At 45.6% G+C, this 18302-nt stretch overlaps 1 protein-coding gene across 1 annotated transcript in view; it reads left to right on the top strand.

The window, feature by feature from the left end:
• The window catches only part of KCNK13 (potassium two pore domain channel subfamily K member 13), a 102191-nt gene extending 84456 nt beyond the window's left edge, over positions 1 to 17735 (top strand). The window contains exon 2 of the mRNA XM_036882491.2: positions 16082 to 17735. Within this exon, the coding sequence (XP_036738386.1) occupies positions 16082 to 16974 (893 nt within the window). The 3' untranslated portion in view covers positions 16975 to 17735. The remainder of the gene's footprint in view (positions 1 to 16081) is intronic.
• Positions 17736 to 18302: the final 567 nt, after the last annotated feature.

Genomic DNA, 18302 nt, shown 5'->3' with positions numbered 1-18302 from the left:
GAGAGAGGAGCAAGCCCTCTCTGGCGTGTCTTATAAGAACACCAATCATAGGGGCTCCATTGTCATAACCTCGTCCATTGTTGTTTAACTCCCATAGGCCACCTCCTAATATATCACACTGGGGGTACAGTTTCAAGTTATGAAACTTGGGGGGGGGACATGAACCTTCAGTCTTTAACACAGGAAATTTCACGAGTTGGTAGGGAAGACGTACAGCTGAGGAAAAACATGTTATAATAGTGTAAATAACATTTATTTCTTAAGTCATATTTGATTCTGCCAGAATTCCTGGGCCATGCTTCATTCTTGTTACATCATACATCTAAGTAAAACCATAAAAGAGAAAGCCACCAATATTCTCTAGGTCTTTGGCTTCCACACTGGATTTCTGGAAACACGGGATCCCAATAGGGACTGAGAAGCTGGTGTGGGGGAGGGAAGGTGTTGAGAAGGTGGGCTGGGAGCCATGCCAGGTCAAGCCGAATCGGTGGGCTTCATCTGCTGTGTACAGCACCTACCACCTCTCCAGGGGAGCCTTACGTCCCTCTCGTCAGCAGCGACAAGGTCAGAAAAGGCAGGCAGATTCACATGTGCTTTATCCAGATGTCCATCAAAATAAAGATACATTTTCATCATTCCTCAAAAGGTCTTGAAGCCAGATCTGCCCATTCACATTGAAGAAAAGGCACCTTTCATCAGTTACATTCCTGAGTTGCGGTAATATTCTACTTAATGAACCATTTCTTCAAAGTCTGGGAGTGGGCAATTTTGTTCAACAGAGAACATAATTATAGGTGCTTGCTTTTAAGGAGCAGTTTTCATGATTTAAAAATTAAGAGGCACTGGAATGGGACACCTACTTGAGATAAGTAAATCAAATTATTTTCCCCCCTTTAAATGAGGTTGAAGTCAGAAATAATGACAGCATTTATTCCAGCCATCATAGTAGCTAAATATTTATGGGGAGGCAAAGGGCTTGAGAAAAACACAAAACATAGTGCTAAATGCCCCAGGACTCTGGGGTGTCTCTCAGGGAATCAAAATTTGTAAAATTCCTTTTGGGGAGCTGATATATTGTGAATTCCACAACGCCAATTTTTGTTACCTTCTGAGTACAAAAATTACTATGACTTGTAATAATGCAAATGGTTTAAAGAATCCCATGTGTCACATCCCAGTTTTCAGCTTCTACAGTTCAGACAGCAGTAATATATACTTTTGACTTGTAAGCTGTGGTTATCACTAGAGAGTCTAGAAACATCCCCTAGCTCAGAAATGACCTAGAAAATAGTTTAATCTTCACTACATATGATGTCATAATCTTTTGTCACAGATGCTTTGCCGTTAACAAAATGAGAAAGGAGGAATAACCCTAAAAATAGCAGATTCCAAAGATACCCTTAACTTTAGGCAGGACCCACAATTTCTGCATCTACAATAACTCCTGCAGAACAATAGCTCAGCTCAGGCACACAGTGGGTGCTTCAGGACATGCTCTAAATCAGCCTGTGATGTCCTTGTAGTCATGTTTCAGAGTTTTTTTTTTTCAAGTAGACTTTAGATTTACCTGCCTGGCCAGTAGATGTCATGGACACCCAAGTTGAGCCCTCCCCAGAATCCTAGGCTGTTCAAATACACAGGATGAGCTTAGAATCATGCTCCGCACACCAAAATCACAGCATATTGCAATTTGAAGGTCCTTAGAGTTCATGTGAGCCACCTATCTTACCAAATTTTACCAAAGGGACAACCGGAATAAGTTGTGACCATCACACACAGGTTACCAGTAGTCTGAAGTAGAACCCAGGCCCCTTAACTAGCTGGCTGCATGACTTTGAGCAAGTTTCTTGACCTCTCTGTACTTGAGATTTCTCATACATGTAAGAGGGGAAATAATATTCCTACTTCACAATGATGGCAGGATTGGAGAAGTGATTTTGTAGAAAATACTACAAAAGTAGTGGCTGGCTTGGAGTGAGTGCTCCGGACATGAAAGCTGACATCATCGTTAGCATCTTCATTCTAACCAATGTCTATTAATCTTCTAATCTGTCCTAATCCACGCCTCATTCTGTATCATCCTCTATCATACCATTCTACCTGCCTCAAGAAACTGGAATACAGTCAAGTGGCCTGTGTTTAAGGACCCAAAAAGTTTTACCACTCTTACAGGACTCAAGCACCAGTAGATCATAAAATGAAGGAAGAAATTCCTAAAATCAATCAATTTCCATTTCTTTCTCATCACTAGATATGCAGTCATCAACTGTATAATTGCAAAAAAAAAAAAAAGTGCTGCTATAAGTTTCCTGAAAGTGGGAAATTATTGCCAGTCTCTCTTTGGTCTGTTAAGTCCCTGAGCAATCCTTCCTTGAATGGAAAACTCTAGGACAGTGATTTTCCAGCTGTAGGATAATCACTGATATCCAGGCAGGGAACTGGGCCCAGCTCCAAAGATACTGCTCCAGTAAGGCTCAGGGGTCTACATCAAAAAGCTCCTCAGACCGTTCTGGAAGCAGTGGCTCAGGGACCACAGTCGAGACGCACCACCGAGAACTTGGCCTCTGGGCCTAGTCCCTCCCGAAGGCGGGCCGCCACGCCGGCGGGTGCTCAGCAAATGTCCGCACAGAAAGCTGATGTAGAACTAGCGCCCTCCTCAGCCCTCAGTCACACTCCTGCATCTCCCTCCCACCCCACCCCACCCCAGTAATCCATGACCTCCTTTTACAAAAGTAAGCAGCGAACAGAGTCCGCCTCGTTCCATTCCAGAAGGTGGGTTGGCTGATAAGTAGCTCTTCCTTCTCTTCATTTCCTTCATCATGATAGGTAATGTATGAAGTAAAAAATCCTTAAATACTTGGGAAGTCATTTCAGTCTGAAGGGAGAGGGGCCACCGCCATCATGGCTGCAGCTGTCGTGGCCCCACAGTGGACCCAGAGCTCCAGAAGGCGACTCATTTTGAGGTGATGTACCATCTGGAACATTTTCTGCATCACATATTAACATACACAAGAAATAGGGCTGCCTTTGCCTCGAGGACCCCAGGGATATCATAACCCTTGCTGGGCTTTGGCAGGGAAATTGGGGGGTCATGCTTTAGAATTTTCCTGGAGTGGGACTCGTGGTCGTTGTATTACAATCACTGTGGGTGCTGGTTTCCAGGGCAGGTTTTCTGGCCCCATTCAGTTCCCAGAATCAGAATCTCTGGGGGCGAGGCCTGGACATCCCCAGGTGAACAAGCTCCTTGAGGAATTTACAGTGTGTAAAGTTCAGGAGTTCTGTGCTATGTAACCAGTTTCCTTCCATCTCATTCACTTTCCAGTTACTTTTCATACTGTAAATAAACGTGTGATTAGATCTTCCATCCTCCCCGAGCCTTGGCCAAAGTTTTCCATCCATCTTTTCTGTCATAGGCAGGTGGCCTCAGAGAAGGAGTTTACTTGATTTGATAAGCAACCTGGTGCAAGCTTCCTTCTTGTGTGTGGTTTCTAGAAAGTTCTTTATCTCCTGGACATGATTTGATGCTTCTGGAGGAGCAGAAACTATCTCTTGTTTACCCTCCACCCACCCATGACCTTAGCACAGCTTTTGGAAACCAATAAATATTGAAATATTGCCTTTTTTGACTGTCGTGTCAGCACTTGCCTGCCAATAGTTCTCACCTCAGCATCGAGAAATGATCCAGAAGGAAGTAAATTTTGATGGCAAACACTTGATCTTCATATTTTAAGCCTCTCTCCTTAAACACTTTCTTTAGACGATTTATAAAGATTTATCCTGGCTTTGGCTAGCTTGTGAAGCACAGATGACCTCCCCTTCTCACGCAGCGTGCACACAGCCCTGACTCCTCCCGCACCTGTGTCCTCAGGTACTTGTCCCAGTTTCTCATTACCCCAAGTTTCTTTTACATTTCTCATCACTGCTCTGGCACTCCCATATGTGTTTTTTTTTTTCCACTATTTTTTTTTAATTAAGTTGACTAGTCTGCAGCTTTTTATTTTATTTTATTTATTTTTAATTAATTAATTAATTAATTTTGTTGTCATTAATCTACAATTACATAAAGAGTATTATGTTTACTAGGCTCCCCTCTTCACCAAGTCCCCCCCACAAACCCCATTACAGTCACTGTCCATCAGCGTAGTAAGATGCTGTAGAATCACTACTTGTCTTCTCTGTGTTGCACAGCCCTCCCCGTGTGCCCCCCTCCACATTATACATGCTAATCGTGATGTCCCCTTTCTTTTTCCCCACCCTTATCCCTCCCTTCCCTCCCTTTCTCCCCAGTCCCTTTCCCTTTGGTAACTGTTAGTCCATTCTTAGGTTCTATGATTCTGCTGCTGTTTTGTTCCTTCAGTCTTTCTTTGTTCCTATAGTCTTTGGGTTTGAGGTGAGTCTCTTGTAAGCAGCATAGAGATGGGTCTTGCTTTTTTATCCATTCTATTATTCTGTGTCTTTTGATTGGTGCATTCAGTCCATTTACATTTAGGGTGATTATTGAAAGATATGTACTTACTGCCGTTGCAGGCTTTAGATTCGTGGTTGCCAAAGGTTCAAGGTTAGCTTCTTTAGTATCTTACTGTCTAACTTAACTCACTTATTGAGCTATTTTAGACACTGTCTGGTCATTTTTTATTTTTCTCCCTTCTTACTCCTCCTCGTCCGTTCTTTATATGTTGATTGTTTTATTCTGTGCTCTTTTGTGCTTCCTTTAACTGCTTTTGTGGGTAGTTGATTTTATTTTTTGCCTTAAGTTAGTATTTGGTTGGTCTGCTTTCTTTGCTGTGATTTTATTTTCTCTGGTGACATCTATTTAGTTTTAGAAGTGCTCCCATCTAGAGCAGTCCCTCTAAAATACCCTGTAGAGGTGGTTTGTGGGAGGCAAATTCCCTCAGCTTTTGCTTGTCTGGGAATTGCTTAATCCCTCCTTCATATTTAAATGATAGTCGTGCTGGACAGTATTCTTGGTTCAAGGCCCTTCTGTTTCATTGCATTAAATATATCATGCCATTCTCTTCTGGCCTGTAAGGTTTCTGTTGAGAAGTCTGATGATAGCCTGATGAGTTTTCCTTTGTAGGTGAACTTTTTCTCTCTAGCTGCCTTTAAAACTCTGTCCTTGTCCTTGATCTTTGCCATTTTAATTATTATGTGTCTTGGTGTTGTCCTCCTTGGGTCCTTTCTGTTGGGAGTTCTGTGTATTTCCATGGTCTGATTGATTATTTTCTCCCCCAGTTTGGGGAATTTTTCAGCAATTATTTCTTCAAATACTCTTTCTATCCCTTTCTCTCTCTCTTCTTCTTCTGGTACCCCTATAATGCGGATATTGTTCCTTTTGGATTGGTCACACAGTTCTCTTAATATTGTTTCATTCCTGGAGATCCTTTTATCTCTCTCTGTGTCAGCTTCTATGCGTTCCTGTTCTCTGGTTTCTATTCCATCAATGGCCTCTTGCATCTTTTCCATTCTGTTTATAAATCCATCCAGAGATTGTTTCATTTCTGTAATCTCCCTCTGGACTTCATTCCTTAGCTCTTGCATATTTCTCTGCAGCTCCATCAGCATGGTTATGAGCTTTATTTTTAATTCTTTTTCAGGAAGACTGGTTAGGTCTATCTCCTTCTCAGGGTTTGCCTCTGTGATCTTTGTCTGTATCAATTTCTTCTGCCTTTTCATGGCAATAGATATATTTGTGGGGAGCTGGCGCATGTGTTGGGTAAAAGAAAGTCCCTTCTTGCCAGTTTATGGCCTTCCTCTCCTGGGAGAACAGCGGCCTCTACGGCTTGTGCTGGGCAGCTGCGTGCAGATGGGGCTTCTGATCTTGCCCAGCCACTATGGAGTTTATTTAACTCTGCAGTTGCTGTGGGTGTGGCCTGCCTCCAGCTGCTGCTCCAATATGGCGGAGCTGCATTAGAGGGGAAACGGCAGGGAGGCTGTTTATCTCCGTGAGGGGCCTCCAAGCTGCGCTGTGGGAGTTCGGGCGCCCAGAGTTTCCTGGGATTCCCAGCTGCTGGGCTAAGTGTCCCGGGGTACTTCTGTCCAGCTGTGGGGTCCCTGTCCCTTTAAGACTTTCAAAAAGCACTTGCTTTTCTTTGTCCCGGGAGTGCCAGCTGCAGGACCCACTCACAGGTCTTACTGTCCTGTTTCCCCAGTATCCAGGACCCCACGCATGCACTGTGTCTGTGCTCTGGTCCGGATGGCTGGGGCTGGGTGTTTAGCAGCCCTGGGCTCCCTCTCCCTCCCCGCTCTGACTCCTTTCCTCCTGCCTGGAGCTGGGGTGAGGGGCGCTCGGGTCCTGCCGGGCTGCAGCTTGTATCTTACCCCCTTTGCAAGGCGCTGGGTTCTTGCGGGTGTGGATGTAGTCTGGCTGTGTCTTCTGGTCTCTATTTTAGGATTAGTTGTACTTGTTGTATTTTCAAAAATATATATGGTTTTGGGAGGAGATTTCTGCTGCTCTACTCATGCTGCCATCTTGGTTCTCTCCCCATATGTGTTTTTTAAAGAATTACTAACAGGCTGTATTTTCCTTCTGTGAAGAGACAGGGTCCAATCTTCTAAACATTTAATGCAAATTGTTATGACAAGGTTTTACCCATCTGACCATGCAGTAAATATCAGTTTACTTTAACTTCATCTTGTCACCTGTCCCTCCAGCTCATTTCCAAATAGGTAAGGGAATAGGCAGGGCTTGGACGCAGCCCCTGGATGGAATGCAGGAGCCCCTCCGCAGGACAGCTCCTCCCCTGCAGGACTCCCCTGAGGTGCTCCTGAACAGACTTGATCCATAATGCACACAGGAGCCACAGGGCATGTTGCCAGACCTCCAGGGAAGACCCACAGAGGCCCAGAGAAGAGTAGTTACAGATGCTATTGTTCCTTCTTGGTAATTTTCCAGTGGTTGCTTGTGAAGAAAGAACCATGCCAGAAGACAGACATTTTTAGCTTGATTTTAATAACTAATAGGGACTGCTTATTTTAGCTTATGGTGGAAGGAAGATGATGGTGAACACGGATGTGGTGCAGGGTGAAATCCCATTGAACCAAAACTGTTTATTGGCAGAATTCTATCTTGTAGAACTCAACAGTGTTTGGCATGGGAAAGGAGTGACTTTTAAAAGTTTCAGATCATGATAAAGGATTTTGAGTCATTAGTTTATACCTTTGCCTTCTGTCTCCTGGTGTGCTGGGATTACCCAAGTGTGAGATGAATGGGAGTTATTTCCTACAGGGTGTTTCAGCATTTGAGGCAAAACTACACCTTCCAATTATCAGGTTCAAGCCCTGGTTTGTCAGATAAAATTCCTGACAGGGTGTTAACATAAGCGTTTTCTTGTGTTATTACGTTGTCTGAGTCACTTATCATGAAGTACTTCATTATAAACAAGAAAGTGTGTTTTTAAGTTAACTTTGATTCATGCTTGAGAGGCAGTTAGCAGTCTGTAGAAGTGCCTTTTCTAGAAACCATTCTCAATAGGAGGCTATTAAGCACTATAGTATCAAAATCTACACCATAGGGAATATTGGCTAGCATAAGAAATGTTAGAAATAATTCTCCATTGAAGAAGTGATGTCTGCCATGCAAGATATAAGGTTGGCCAAACAGATTGCATGCAACCTGTCTTGCCAGTGGGTTTCAACCCCAGGCAAGTTCACTATGGATTCAATGTGACCAAAGAAATGGCAGTAGAGTGTTCTTGGGGTGAAAGGGTTTATTCCCAACTTTATTCCCATGGTAACAGGTCTGTCACTAGAATCCCATCCACTCAGAGCAAGTGTGCATACAGGAAGCCAGTCTCTGCCTCTGGGCCTCTCCCCCCTCCACACCCTGCAGCCGTCTCAGTCTCTGTCCTGGGTGCTGCCACTACTCCAGTCTTGTCTCTGATCTCCTGCAGCCTTGCAGCCGTGCCACCCTGTTGCCCAGAGCACTGGGTAGAGCTCTTTATATAGAGTCAATAATGACTTATTGCCCACACGTGTGTAGTGAGCTAGCCAACCAGGGCCTGGTGAGAATCCTGGCCACAGGAACCTTCACTTTATCCACACAACCCAACACCCTTACACAAATGAAGCAGTAAATTCACTGAGAAAACCTGGGACCCTTGACTGCAGCAGTTGAGGCTTAGAGCTTCATTGTTTCCATGTCACCTAGAAGTCAACAGGGAAAAAAAGGAAATGGGCAAAATAATTGAACAGGTGCTAAATAAGATGCCCAAATGACCACAAAATATATGAAAAGCTGAACAACTTGGTAGACATCAGGGAAATACTAACTAACCACTGTGTACCCACCAGGATAGTTAAAGTGAATATTGGCAAGAATACGAAGGAACTGGAACTTTCAAGAATTGATGAGGGCAGGGTAAGCCAGTACATCCACTTTGCTGAATATGTACGTGTCTCATGAATCACCAGTTCCACTCCTGAGTACATGTATCCAAGGGAAATGTGTACATCTGTTTTAGAAGGTTTGTAGAAACACTGTCCATAATAGCCCCAAACTGGAAATAACCCAAATATGTATCAACAGTAGAATGCCCCCTTCATCCCACCCTTCCAGCACCCTCAGGGCCTATTGGTATCTGTTCTTAATATCAAACAGGCTCAACAGTTTGCTTGATTTACAAATGGAATTTCCACTAAATTTCCAACCCCTTGTAGGCCTCTTCTTGAAGCTCCTTTAAGGTCCTTACACCCAATTATCAAGGAAGAATAGAGGGAAGAGTTGGAGGTGGGGGGGGAAGAAGATGCCTGTTGAAAAAATTGCAAGTCCCAGAGAAAAGACATTTCATCATCTGTTGCTGTGTAGCAAATCTCCCCAAATCTGTGGCTTAAAAACGTTCATGGGCATTTCTCACAATTCTGTGGCTCTGCTAAGCTCACTGGTGGTTCTTTGGCTCCATGAGGTATCAGCTGGTGTAACTCATGAGACTATTCAGCTGCGAGTTTGACTGGGGCTGGAATGTCCAAGATGGATTTATTCAATATCTGGAGAGGCCAGAAAGGCTGGGGAGGGCTGGGCCTCTCTCTCTAACTGAGTGGTCACACTTCTTAGGAGGTGGCTCAGGGATCCAGGGAGAAATATAAAACTGCTAGACTTTGTGGAGAAAGTGAAGGTTCCTATGGCCAGGATTCTCACCTGGCCCGGGTCGGCTTGCTCACTAAACATGTGTGAGTAATACGTTGTTATTGACTCTATATAAAGAGTTGTGCCCAGTGCCCTGGGCAACACGGTGGCATGGCTGCATGGCTGTACAGCTGCAGGAGAGCAGAGGCTGGAGGGTGGCAGCATGGAGGACAGAGACTGAGACGGCTGCAGGGGCAGAGAGGCCAGAGGCAGAGCCTGGCTTGCTGCATGCAGACTCGCTCTGGGTGGACAGGATTCTAGTGATTGACCTGCCACCATGGGAGTAAAGTTGTATATAAACCTTTCACCCCAAGAACATTCCATTGTCATTTTTCGGTCTCAATGAATCCATAATGAATTTGTCTGGGGGCTGAAACCCATTGGCAAGACACCTCCTTCCCCTCTAAGCCTCGAACATCACTTTCCACAACATTGGTCAGAGCAAGTCTCAAGGTCATTCAAGATTCAAGGGGAAGAGAAATAGGCTTCTCCTCTTAATAAGAGGAACAGCAGGTGCTTACAGGGATGGGAGCACAGGCAACATGGGCGAAGGACGGCAATCTGGATGAAGAACCTAGATTCAGGCCACGCCTCCGCCCCTTATGAAGATTGCCTGGCCTATTGGCACCTCAGTTTTCCCACTTGTAACAGAGAAGGCGTGTCTAGAATGCTGTGTAGTCCCTCGCAGCTCTAACAGCTGTGGTTCTCAACCCAAGGAAAGACAATATGCCTGGTGAGATCATTGGAAACCCTCCATGCCACACAGTCCCACTAAGAAAAATCCATGGGGTCTGTTCTTCCACTTTTCCATCCCAGTTGAAATGTGAGGGTCTTTTTAAAAAGCACCCACAAAGCTCTATGTAATTTTCATCCCACACAAAGAGGATTAAGTTTTCTAAATCAAAAAGACCATGAAAAAGCTAATGCAAGTTAGACATTGATTTCTTGGTGTATTGAGAAGAATGAATCAAAGAGAGAGGTTTCTTCTGGGTGGGTGTTTGCCTGCCATCTAAGGAAACCTTCCAGAATATTTTAACTTATTTTTCTCAGCTTAAAAGTAATGAAAGATGTAAAGCATTAGGAAAAATTCAGTCACCCATATTATCACCACCCTGAGATAACCTGGTTAAGAATTTTGTCTCTTTCCCTTCATTGTGTTTTTTTCTATGTATGTTTGTGGTGGCCATTGGCAGTCCTGGGGTCCATCTCTCCCCCGTGGGAGTCCGGTAAATCCTGGCCAGTCTAAGAGAAAATCCATTCCTCTTGTAGATAATTGGTTTGAGAATTGGGTGTGTGACCTGGTGCTGATTAATGATATGTAATGGGGATTTTGCCAGGAGATTTCTGGAAAGGATTCTCTGCCCTTATCAAGGCATAATCAGGGCAGGAACACAACATTTTCTAAGTCCAGACATGAGTGTGTGAGGAGGTAATGCCTAAAGCTGTTGGCACGAGGGGAACTTGTGCACATGCTGGCAGGGCCAGAGCCCGAGAGGTGAAAGGGTCTTAGTCCATAGGTCACGTTCTAAGGCTGTCCAGTGAACCATCCCTGGAGCTGTCCTATCTCTAAATGTAATGTTCTATGAGATAATCTGTGCTTCCATGTATGACTTGCTGTTACTGGCAGCCCAAGCAACTTCATATATATAGCTGCATAAATATATTTCATGTAGTTTATACCTCCACGCAACAAATATTTAATGAGGCTGCCCCATGTACCAAGCTCGGGCTTGTGAAGTGAGGACACTCTGGTTCTGCTTTTCTTGGCTTACCATTTTCCCCAGTCATTAAAACCTCTTTGTATGTATAATTTTAATGGCTACTTTAGTCATTTCCCTATTATCTGTCATTTAGGTTGCAAAGGATTTTCATTATGAAAAGTAAAGACATGGTGAACATCAATGTACATAATTAGTTACATTTCTGATGCTTTTTCGAATATATTCCTAAAAATAGAGAACCAGAAAAGAAGATGTATTTTTAAGATGTCTGATACGTATTCCAAAATTGCTTTTTAGACAGTTTATACCAATTTATATGTCCCCATGCCATGCTTGAGATTTGCTGCTGTGTCTAAGGGTACTTTCATAGTATATAGTCATCATTTTTTTCAAATGTTTCTAGAAGAAAATTGTGATCCAAGTCTGCAAGTCATATTACCCAGCAAATCAAAGGCATAAGTAATTGGAGGGGAGACAGTTAAATAAAAGAGACTTAAAAGATATAATGCACGGACTTTGTGAGGATCCTGACTCATACAGATGGTCTATAAAAAGATATTTTTGAGAAATTTGAATATGGACTGGGTAGTATTTGGTTTTAAGGAATTAGTGTTAATTTTGGCAGGTATGATAGTGACATGTGGTTAGGTTGAGAAAATAAAATCCTTGTTAGTTACAGATACATCATTATTAATGTATGAAATGGCATGATGTCTGGGATTTACTTTAAAATACTCCCCCATATAAGGGGACTGGGGTGGGATAGGAGAAACATGATTGGCAAAATGTTGACAGTTGCAGAAACTAGGAAATGAGGGTTTATCCTCCCTACCTTTGTGGTTTGAAAAATATAGGCAAAGCTTTTCAATTTTTTACTACTAAATGTTTCAGAAGAATATGTAGTTGATAGCATGTGCTAAAAGGCTGGGAGACTGCTGGCCTGCTTTCCTCTCTTCATATCTGAATGAAGGGCTCTGTTGGGGTTGAATGGGACCCCTGGTTGCTTCATTCTGGCCCCAGGGACACCAAGGAACGTGGCTTGGTCCCAGAAGCTGCCTGAGTCATTACAGTCACATTAAAATAGATCTGAAATGGTTTAAAGACACTGGACTAAAGTAGACTGCCAGGAGGTCTTCCCTAGTCCCCAGCCCCCAATCAGCCAGCTCATCTCCCAGATCAGGGGTTGCACACAAATCAGAAGACCTTGGGCTTGCAGCACAGGGAAAAAATCGTATATGGAAAAGCACCATGTTGACAATCAGTTTCATCTGTGTGCCTGTGAAATACAAGGAGACCGAAATTCATGGGGTGAAACAGGTTTTTTAAACAGATTTAATTACATTGCTTGTTGGAAGAGGCGTGCATACATTCAGAAACGTGTGTTTTAGTAAATGAAAATTGTAGGGTTTCAGTTTCTGCTGCCAACCAGTCCCCTGATTTTAGTTCCAGATTGGCAGATTTGGGGTCTGGGCGCCTATGCAAAGCACGGCACTATAGACACGGGGTTCATTGCCCTCCCTCCTTTCTCCCTCCGGTGAGTACACTGGGCAGTGGCTTGCCCTCTCTTAGTAGTCGGCTGGAAAGGCCTGGGAGACAAAACTAATCTAGGTTCTAATTCTGGCTTTACACCTTCAGTAAGTTGCGTAGCTTTTGTAGTCTTCTTACCCCTGAACCGGACTAGTAATGAACACCCAGCCCCCCAGCACAGGCCTGAGGAGTCAGTGATGGTTGGTAGGCGGCAGGCCCTGGATAAGGCCTGCGACCTTCTCCTCTGCCAAGCAGGACCCTGAGGCTTATTATTCCCAGTCCAGCGCGTCCTTAGTGCTCAGTGCTATTAGGCTCACAAAGGAGGCTTTCTGTGAAGAAGCCTGCGTTCTCAGCTTACACCGCCTTAAGCTCTGGGGGCAGGAACGGCTACGGGCACACCTCGGGGCACACACGAGGAGGCTGTCTCCCACTGCCTCCACGGACACCACCATTTTCTCTTAGTTTTGCTGATTGAAAAGATGGCAGTGATCAATCAAAGGTTACAGCATATCCTTTCTCTAATAAAACCGCATGAACAAGATAGAATCTACATATTTTAAATCCCGGGAACATGTCATAAAATCACTGGAAGTCTCATTCTTTGGAAAAAGCAGCTTATCAAGCTTGTCGGCTGGCTTCAGCAGTGCACCCGTGTGTGCGAGTCAGTCCCCTCCAAGGAGGCTGCAGCTGGGACCCTGAAGCCAGGGTAACTCCGTCGGGCCTTTGTTTTGGTCCGTGGCTCACTATGCCTTGTTTTGTAGGTAAGCAGCTTCTCTGTCCCAGCCTGAACGCTGGCCTCCTTAAGGTCAAGGACCTTACCTGTCTAGGTCACCACTGTGTGGCCAAATGCCTAGTGTAGTCCTGTGCAGAAAGTGAAGGTTCCTGTGGCCAGGATTCTCCCCTGGCCCTGGTCGGCTAGCTCACTACACACCTGTGGGCAATGTGTTGCTATTGACTCTACATAAAGAGCTCCGCCCAGTGCTCTGGGCGACATGGTGGCATGGCTGCGAGAGAGCCGAGGCTGGAGTGGTGGCAGCGCCGAGGACAGAGCCTGAGACGGCTGTGGGGACAGAGGGACTCAGAGGCAGAGACCGGCTTGCTGCCTGCAGACTCGCTCTGAGTGGACGAGATTCTAGCGACTGACCTGCCACCGTGGAAATAAAGTTGGGTATAAACCCTTTCACCCCAAGAATGTTCTATGTCATTTCTTTGGTCACATTGAATCCATAGTGAGCTTGCCCGGAGCTGAAACCCATTGGCAAGACAAGTCCCTTGAACGTAACAGGTGCTCAATAAATCATCGCTGTTACCTTTGGCTGAGAGCTCCTCTGACTGCTGCTGCTGCTGTTCTCCAGGAGTAAAATGATGAAGTGACTTCTGGGGTCAGAGGGAAGATTTTGGAAAAGGAAACATTTGCCTGTTTGAATCTTGTGCTACATGAGAAAGTTCTCTTCTGGTTGTCGGCAAGCGCCTACCCCCCCCCACACACACACCTTCTACTATTTCTGGGCCTTCCCTGTTTTCAGTGACTTTATCCAGTTTCTGGCATATTGTCCAGTCCATAATCAATCCCAGATAAGTGTTTCTCCTTTTTTCTGCTTGCTGCCTCAGTTCTGTTTCCAACGAAGAGAGCGGCGGTACTCCTGGCCTTACAGCTTTGGGGCAGGGGCTCCGACTCTCATTTTCCTGTCTTCACGGTGCAGACGCGGTCCCCGGATGTTCACCGAGCCAGAGGTCATGCGCCAGCATCCTTAGACAGCCAGAGACTCATTTCCTGACGCCTTGGTCACCCCTTTTCCTCTGGACTGGGGAGAACAGGGCATTGCTCTTGACTCAGTCATTACACTCAGTATGCTTTTTCTTTAATCTCCACCGCTTCAACCATGTCATTCCAACTTGAGCTTAGGGATAAGAATTAAGGACATTAACAAGAGAAAACACAGCAAAGACAAGTTCTTTACATAATGAAGATACCCAGTAAATGAGACCTGCTCTGCCAAGAATTGCTGAGGGCCTTTAATTTTGAAAATGAGGGTTTCCATAGAAGAGATGAGGGTCTGATTTGCTTTGTACCATTAAGGGCCGTAGCTGTAACTCCCAGTGAAGTTATTCCCTCGTGCCGGCTCCTTCCTTACTGAATCAGCTTGTGTCGTCCAGCTGAAAAGCTGAATTCACTGTCTCCCTCTAGTCTGTTGGGTATATGATTTTAATTTCCTGCCCTAACATAGACCCTGTGTGGTGAGAAGGGAAAACTTGATTGGAAAACTAAATGGCAGCGCAGTATGTATCCGGGGTGTTTAGGAAAGGTTGCCCCTTGGCTCTACCTGAGGAGACAGCAGGTCGTAATCCCAGAAGCCTACCCACCTCAAGGTCTGATCTGACCACCTCCAAGGGTGATCTGGGAGGCAGCCAGCAGCTGAGCTGTGGCAACAGAGAAAGATGTGGGCTTGGAGACAAGTAGGGTGTTATCAGCAAAGAGGATAATGGGTGAGCCCTTGAGATTCCGATAATAGGGCCCAAGTTAGGAAACTAAACTTGAAAATAAAGTAAAAGGAAACAAGAAGGTTTTATTGGCATAAAAAACTGAACCCAGAGAGGCCTGCTCATCAGTACTTATTTTTTGACTGGTGTTTATTCAGAGTGGCTTTGATACCCATGCCCTCAAACAAATCACCCGTCTCATGTCACTGAATCATTTGCTTGGAAGGAGCCCATCACGTCCCTCAGGGTGGGCTGGCCAGCCCTGTGTGCCCCTTAGTGAGAAATACTGTATATCACTACTCTGTTCTATTTCTCCTTTTTCTCAGCAACATCCATTGTCCTACAAATGGCATTCTTAGTAACGTGTCTGTGTGCATGGGCAGAAAGGTTAAAAAGTGGCAATTTTGAGCGATAAGAGGCAAAAGCAAGAGAGACATTTACTATTTTATCAAACTGTCACAACCAACACCTCCACTTTCACTCCCAAAGCAGGAGGTGTGTGTTTGAAGAATTTTGTTGAAAAGATAGGAAAATCTTGAACAAATTTCTCATTTCTATTTATGCTGGTACCCACTGTTTCTCTGCCTGAAACATCCCCGTCACCAACACACGCCTGCTTAGTGTTCCCAGATCCCCAGGTCGGAGGTGGGCTCCCCTCTCTGCTGCTCCTGTACCTCCTCCACAACACTTGCCACATAATGTCACAATTACCTCCCTAGACTAGAGCTCCATGAGGGCAGGGACCACATCTGTCCTTTCTCTAGTTCTGTCCATGCTTCTGGAAGGGCACTCTTCTGCATGTGTTTATAAGAGAAATGAATTCCAGTGAGTCTGTATAAGCCCTTTCTTTGTATGAGCCTTGGTGTGAAAAATGTCTGTTGAGTGGGGTTGTGGGCTTGGGTACTGTACAGGGCATCCAGCAGTCAGCAGGGGAGGCCGGAACCCAGCCCGCCTTCTCATCACCTAGCCGTTTGCCACAACCTGGGTCCCCCCGGAGGAAGAGGTACCTTATGATTTGCATGATAGTGGTTTTCAGAAGCAAAGCTCTGAACAACACTTGGCATCTTCAAAAGGAAGTGAGAATTCTCTCATTCCTACCAAGGCTAGGACTGGGTGCATTTATGGAACCATTTCTTCAGGTCGTTTGCCCACCATCGAAACCACAACCCAGAGCCCATTCACAGCAAAGACCTCCCTCATTCTTGTCTCCTCTGATTTTTGTCTCCTACAGGGTTTGGGATGACAACTCCAGCAACAGTAGGAGGAAAAACCTTTCTGATCTTTTACGGCCTCATTGGGTGTGCAAGCACCATCTTGTTCTTCAACCTCTTCCTGGAGCGCCTGATCACTGTCATCGCCCACGTCATGAGACTGTGCCACCAGCGGCAGCTCCGGAGACGAGGGGCCCTGGCCCCGGAGAGCCCGAAGAACCCGGGGAAGCACGAGGTGGGCGGCCCGGCTGGCTGGAAGCCCTCCGTGTACTACGTCATGCTGATCCTGTGCACGGCCTCCCTGCTCATCTCCTGCTGCGCCTCCGCCATGTACGCCTCCATCGAGGGCTGGAGCTACTTCGACGCGCTCTACTTCTGCTTCGTGGCTTTCAGCACCATTGGCTTCGGGGACCTGGTCAGCAGCCAGAACGCCCAGTACGACAGCCAAGGCCTCTACCGCTTCGCCAACTTCGCCTTCATCCTCATGGGCGTCTGCTGCATCTACTCCTTGTTCAACGTCATCTCCGTCCTCATCAAACAGTCTGTGAACTGGATGCTGAGGAAGATGGGCGGTGGGTGCCGTCAGCAATGCCGGAGGAGACTGTTGCGGTCGCGGAGGAACGTGGTGATGCCGGGCCACGTCCAGAACCAGTGCAGCATCTCCATAGAAGCAGATAGGGTGACGGAGAGCGACGCAGACGGGCGGCGTCTCTCAGGGGAGATGATCCCCATGAAGGACTTCTTGGCGGCCAGCAAGGTGTCACTAGCCATCCAACAGAAGCAGCTGTCTGAAACAGCCAACGGCTGCCCCCACCGGGCCAGCACGCTGTGCAGGGACAGTGAATTCTCAGGGGGCGTGGGGGCCTTGGCCATAATGAATAACAGGTTGGCAGAGACCAGTGAGGACAGGTAGGAGCAGGGAGTGGCCAGGGGTCCTGGAGGCCGAGGGGACTGACATCTGGCCCCCCCCTGTGTGGGGCTGGCTTCACTCGGGAGCTCTTCTCTGCCTCTTCAAGCCCAGTTCCAACGAACGGCCATCTTCCCAGGCTGTGGGAACCTGAAGCCTCACGGCCTTCCTCCTTATCTTTACACTTTAAAGTCTTAAAAATGACTCACAAAAGTAGCCTAAGACATTACATTGTTTCTGTACTCATCTTGCCCCAGGTTTATAACTGCCTGAAGGAGGAAAGGTTTAGGTAAGGCTTGGTTTCCTGCTGATCTATTTTTCATTTGGAAATCAGAATCCTGGAGACCCTAATTTTCCCCTGGAACTCTAAATGGCTGAATGTACTGCCTCTCCCAGTCCTTTCAAAAACGGGGGGCGAGGGATTTTGAATAAGTGTCTGGGCTCTGGGCTTCCTTCAAAGCAGATTTGTCCGTAGTGCCATGTGTAGGGAAACCCCCTCTTCTTATACCTGCTTCTCTGCTGTTTGTGTTTCCTTGCCTTTATTTTTAAGATATTAATGACAGACTGAGGTGTCTGTGGAACCTAAATTCAGTTTCAGGCCTTTAAACTACAGCACAGTAGTGGCGAAATACACTTTTGTAACTAAAGGAGACAACTTAACATTTTCCCGCTGAACAATCACAGAGACTATTTCATTTTTACCAGGGCCTGGGGCCCACTGCAAAGATAATGGCTATTTATTACAACTGAAAGTTGAATAAATCCTCATTTTATTAACTAAGATTACATGAGTGCTCATTATGGACAGGGGGAGTACCTAATGAAATAGGCATTTATTGTGCTCAGAGAAAAAGGAAACAGGAAATTAACCTTTAGGGATATGAGCATCATCTCAGATTCTTGGCTGGAGAAACATTCTAAGCCAAAAAGTGAAATTTGGCTTCTCTTGTCTAAACTGTTTCAGTTTTGCCTTCTGGAATGGTACCAGGTCTGGTTACGTGAACTCCCAAGCAGTTTAAAACGTTCATGCTAGAAGCAGGGTCTGTGGATCTTCTTCAGATATGCAGAGAGAACATTCTGGGGTTTGAAAGCAGAGTTAAAAAGAAATAGCTATTGTTTTATAAGCAAACAGTGGCATGCATACAGCACTTTCAGAAATGAGGTCAGACAGTCACAAGAAAGAAGATAAGGCAGAAAACCTTTGCCTGGTGAAACTGAAATGTTAAGAGAAAGCATCAGAGCTGGGAGGTCTCTTTGGAAACGTTGTATCCAACTGTCTTATTTTTTATACAATGAAACAGGCATGAAGGGCTTGCTCCTTGTGTGAGCTCTTA

The sequence above is a fragment of the Manis pentadactyla genome, chromosome 11, assembly GCF_030020395.1.
Source record: "Manis pentadactyla isolate mManPen7 chromosome 11, mManPen7.hap1, whole genome shotgun sequence".
NCBI lineage: Eukaryota > Metazoa > Chordata > Mammalia > Pholidota > Manidae > Manis > Manis pentadactyla.
This window is presented reverse-complemented; position numbering and strand designations above follow the sequence as displayed.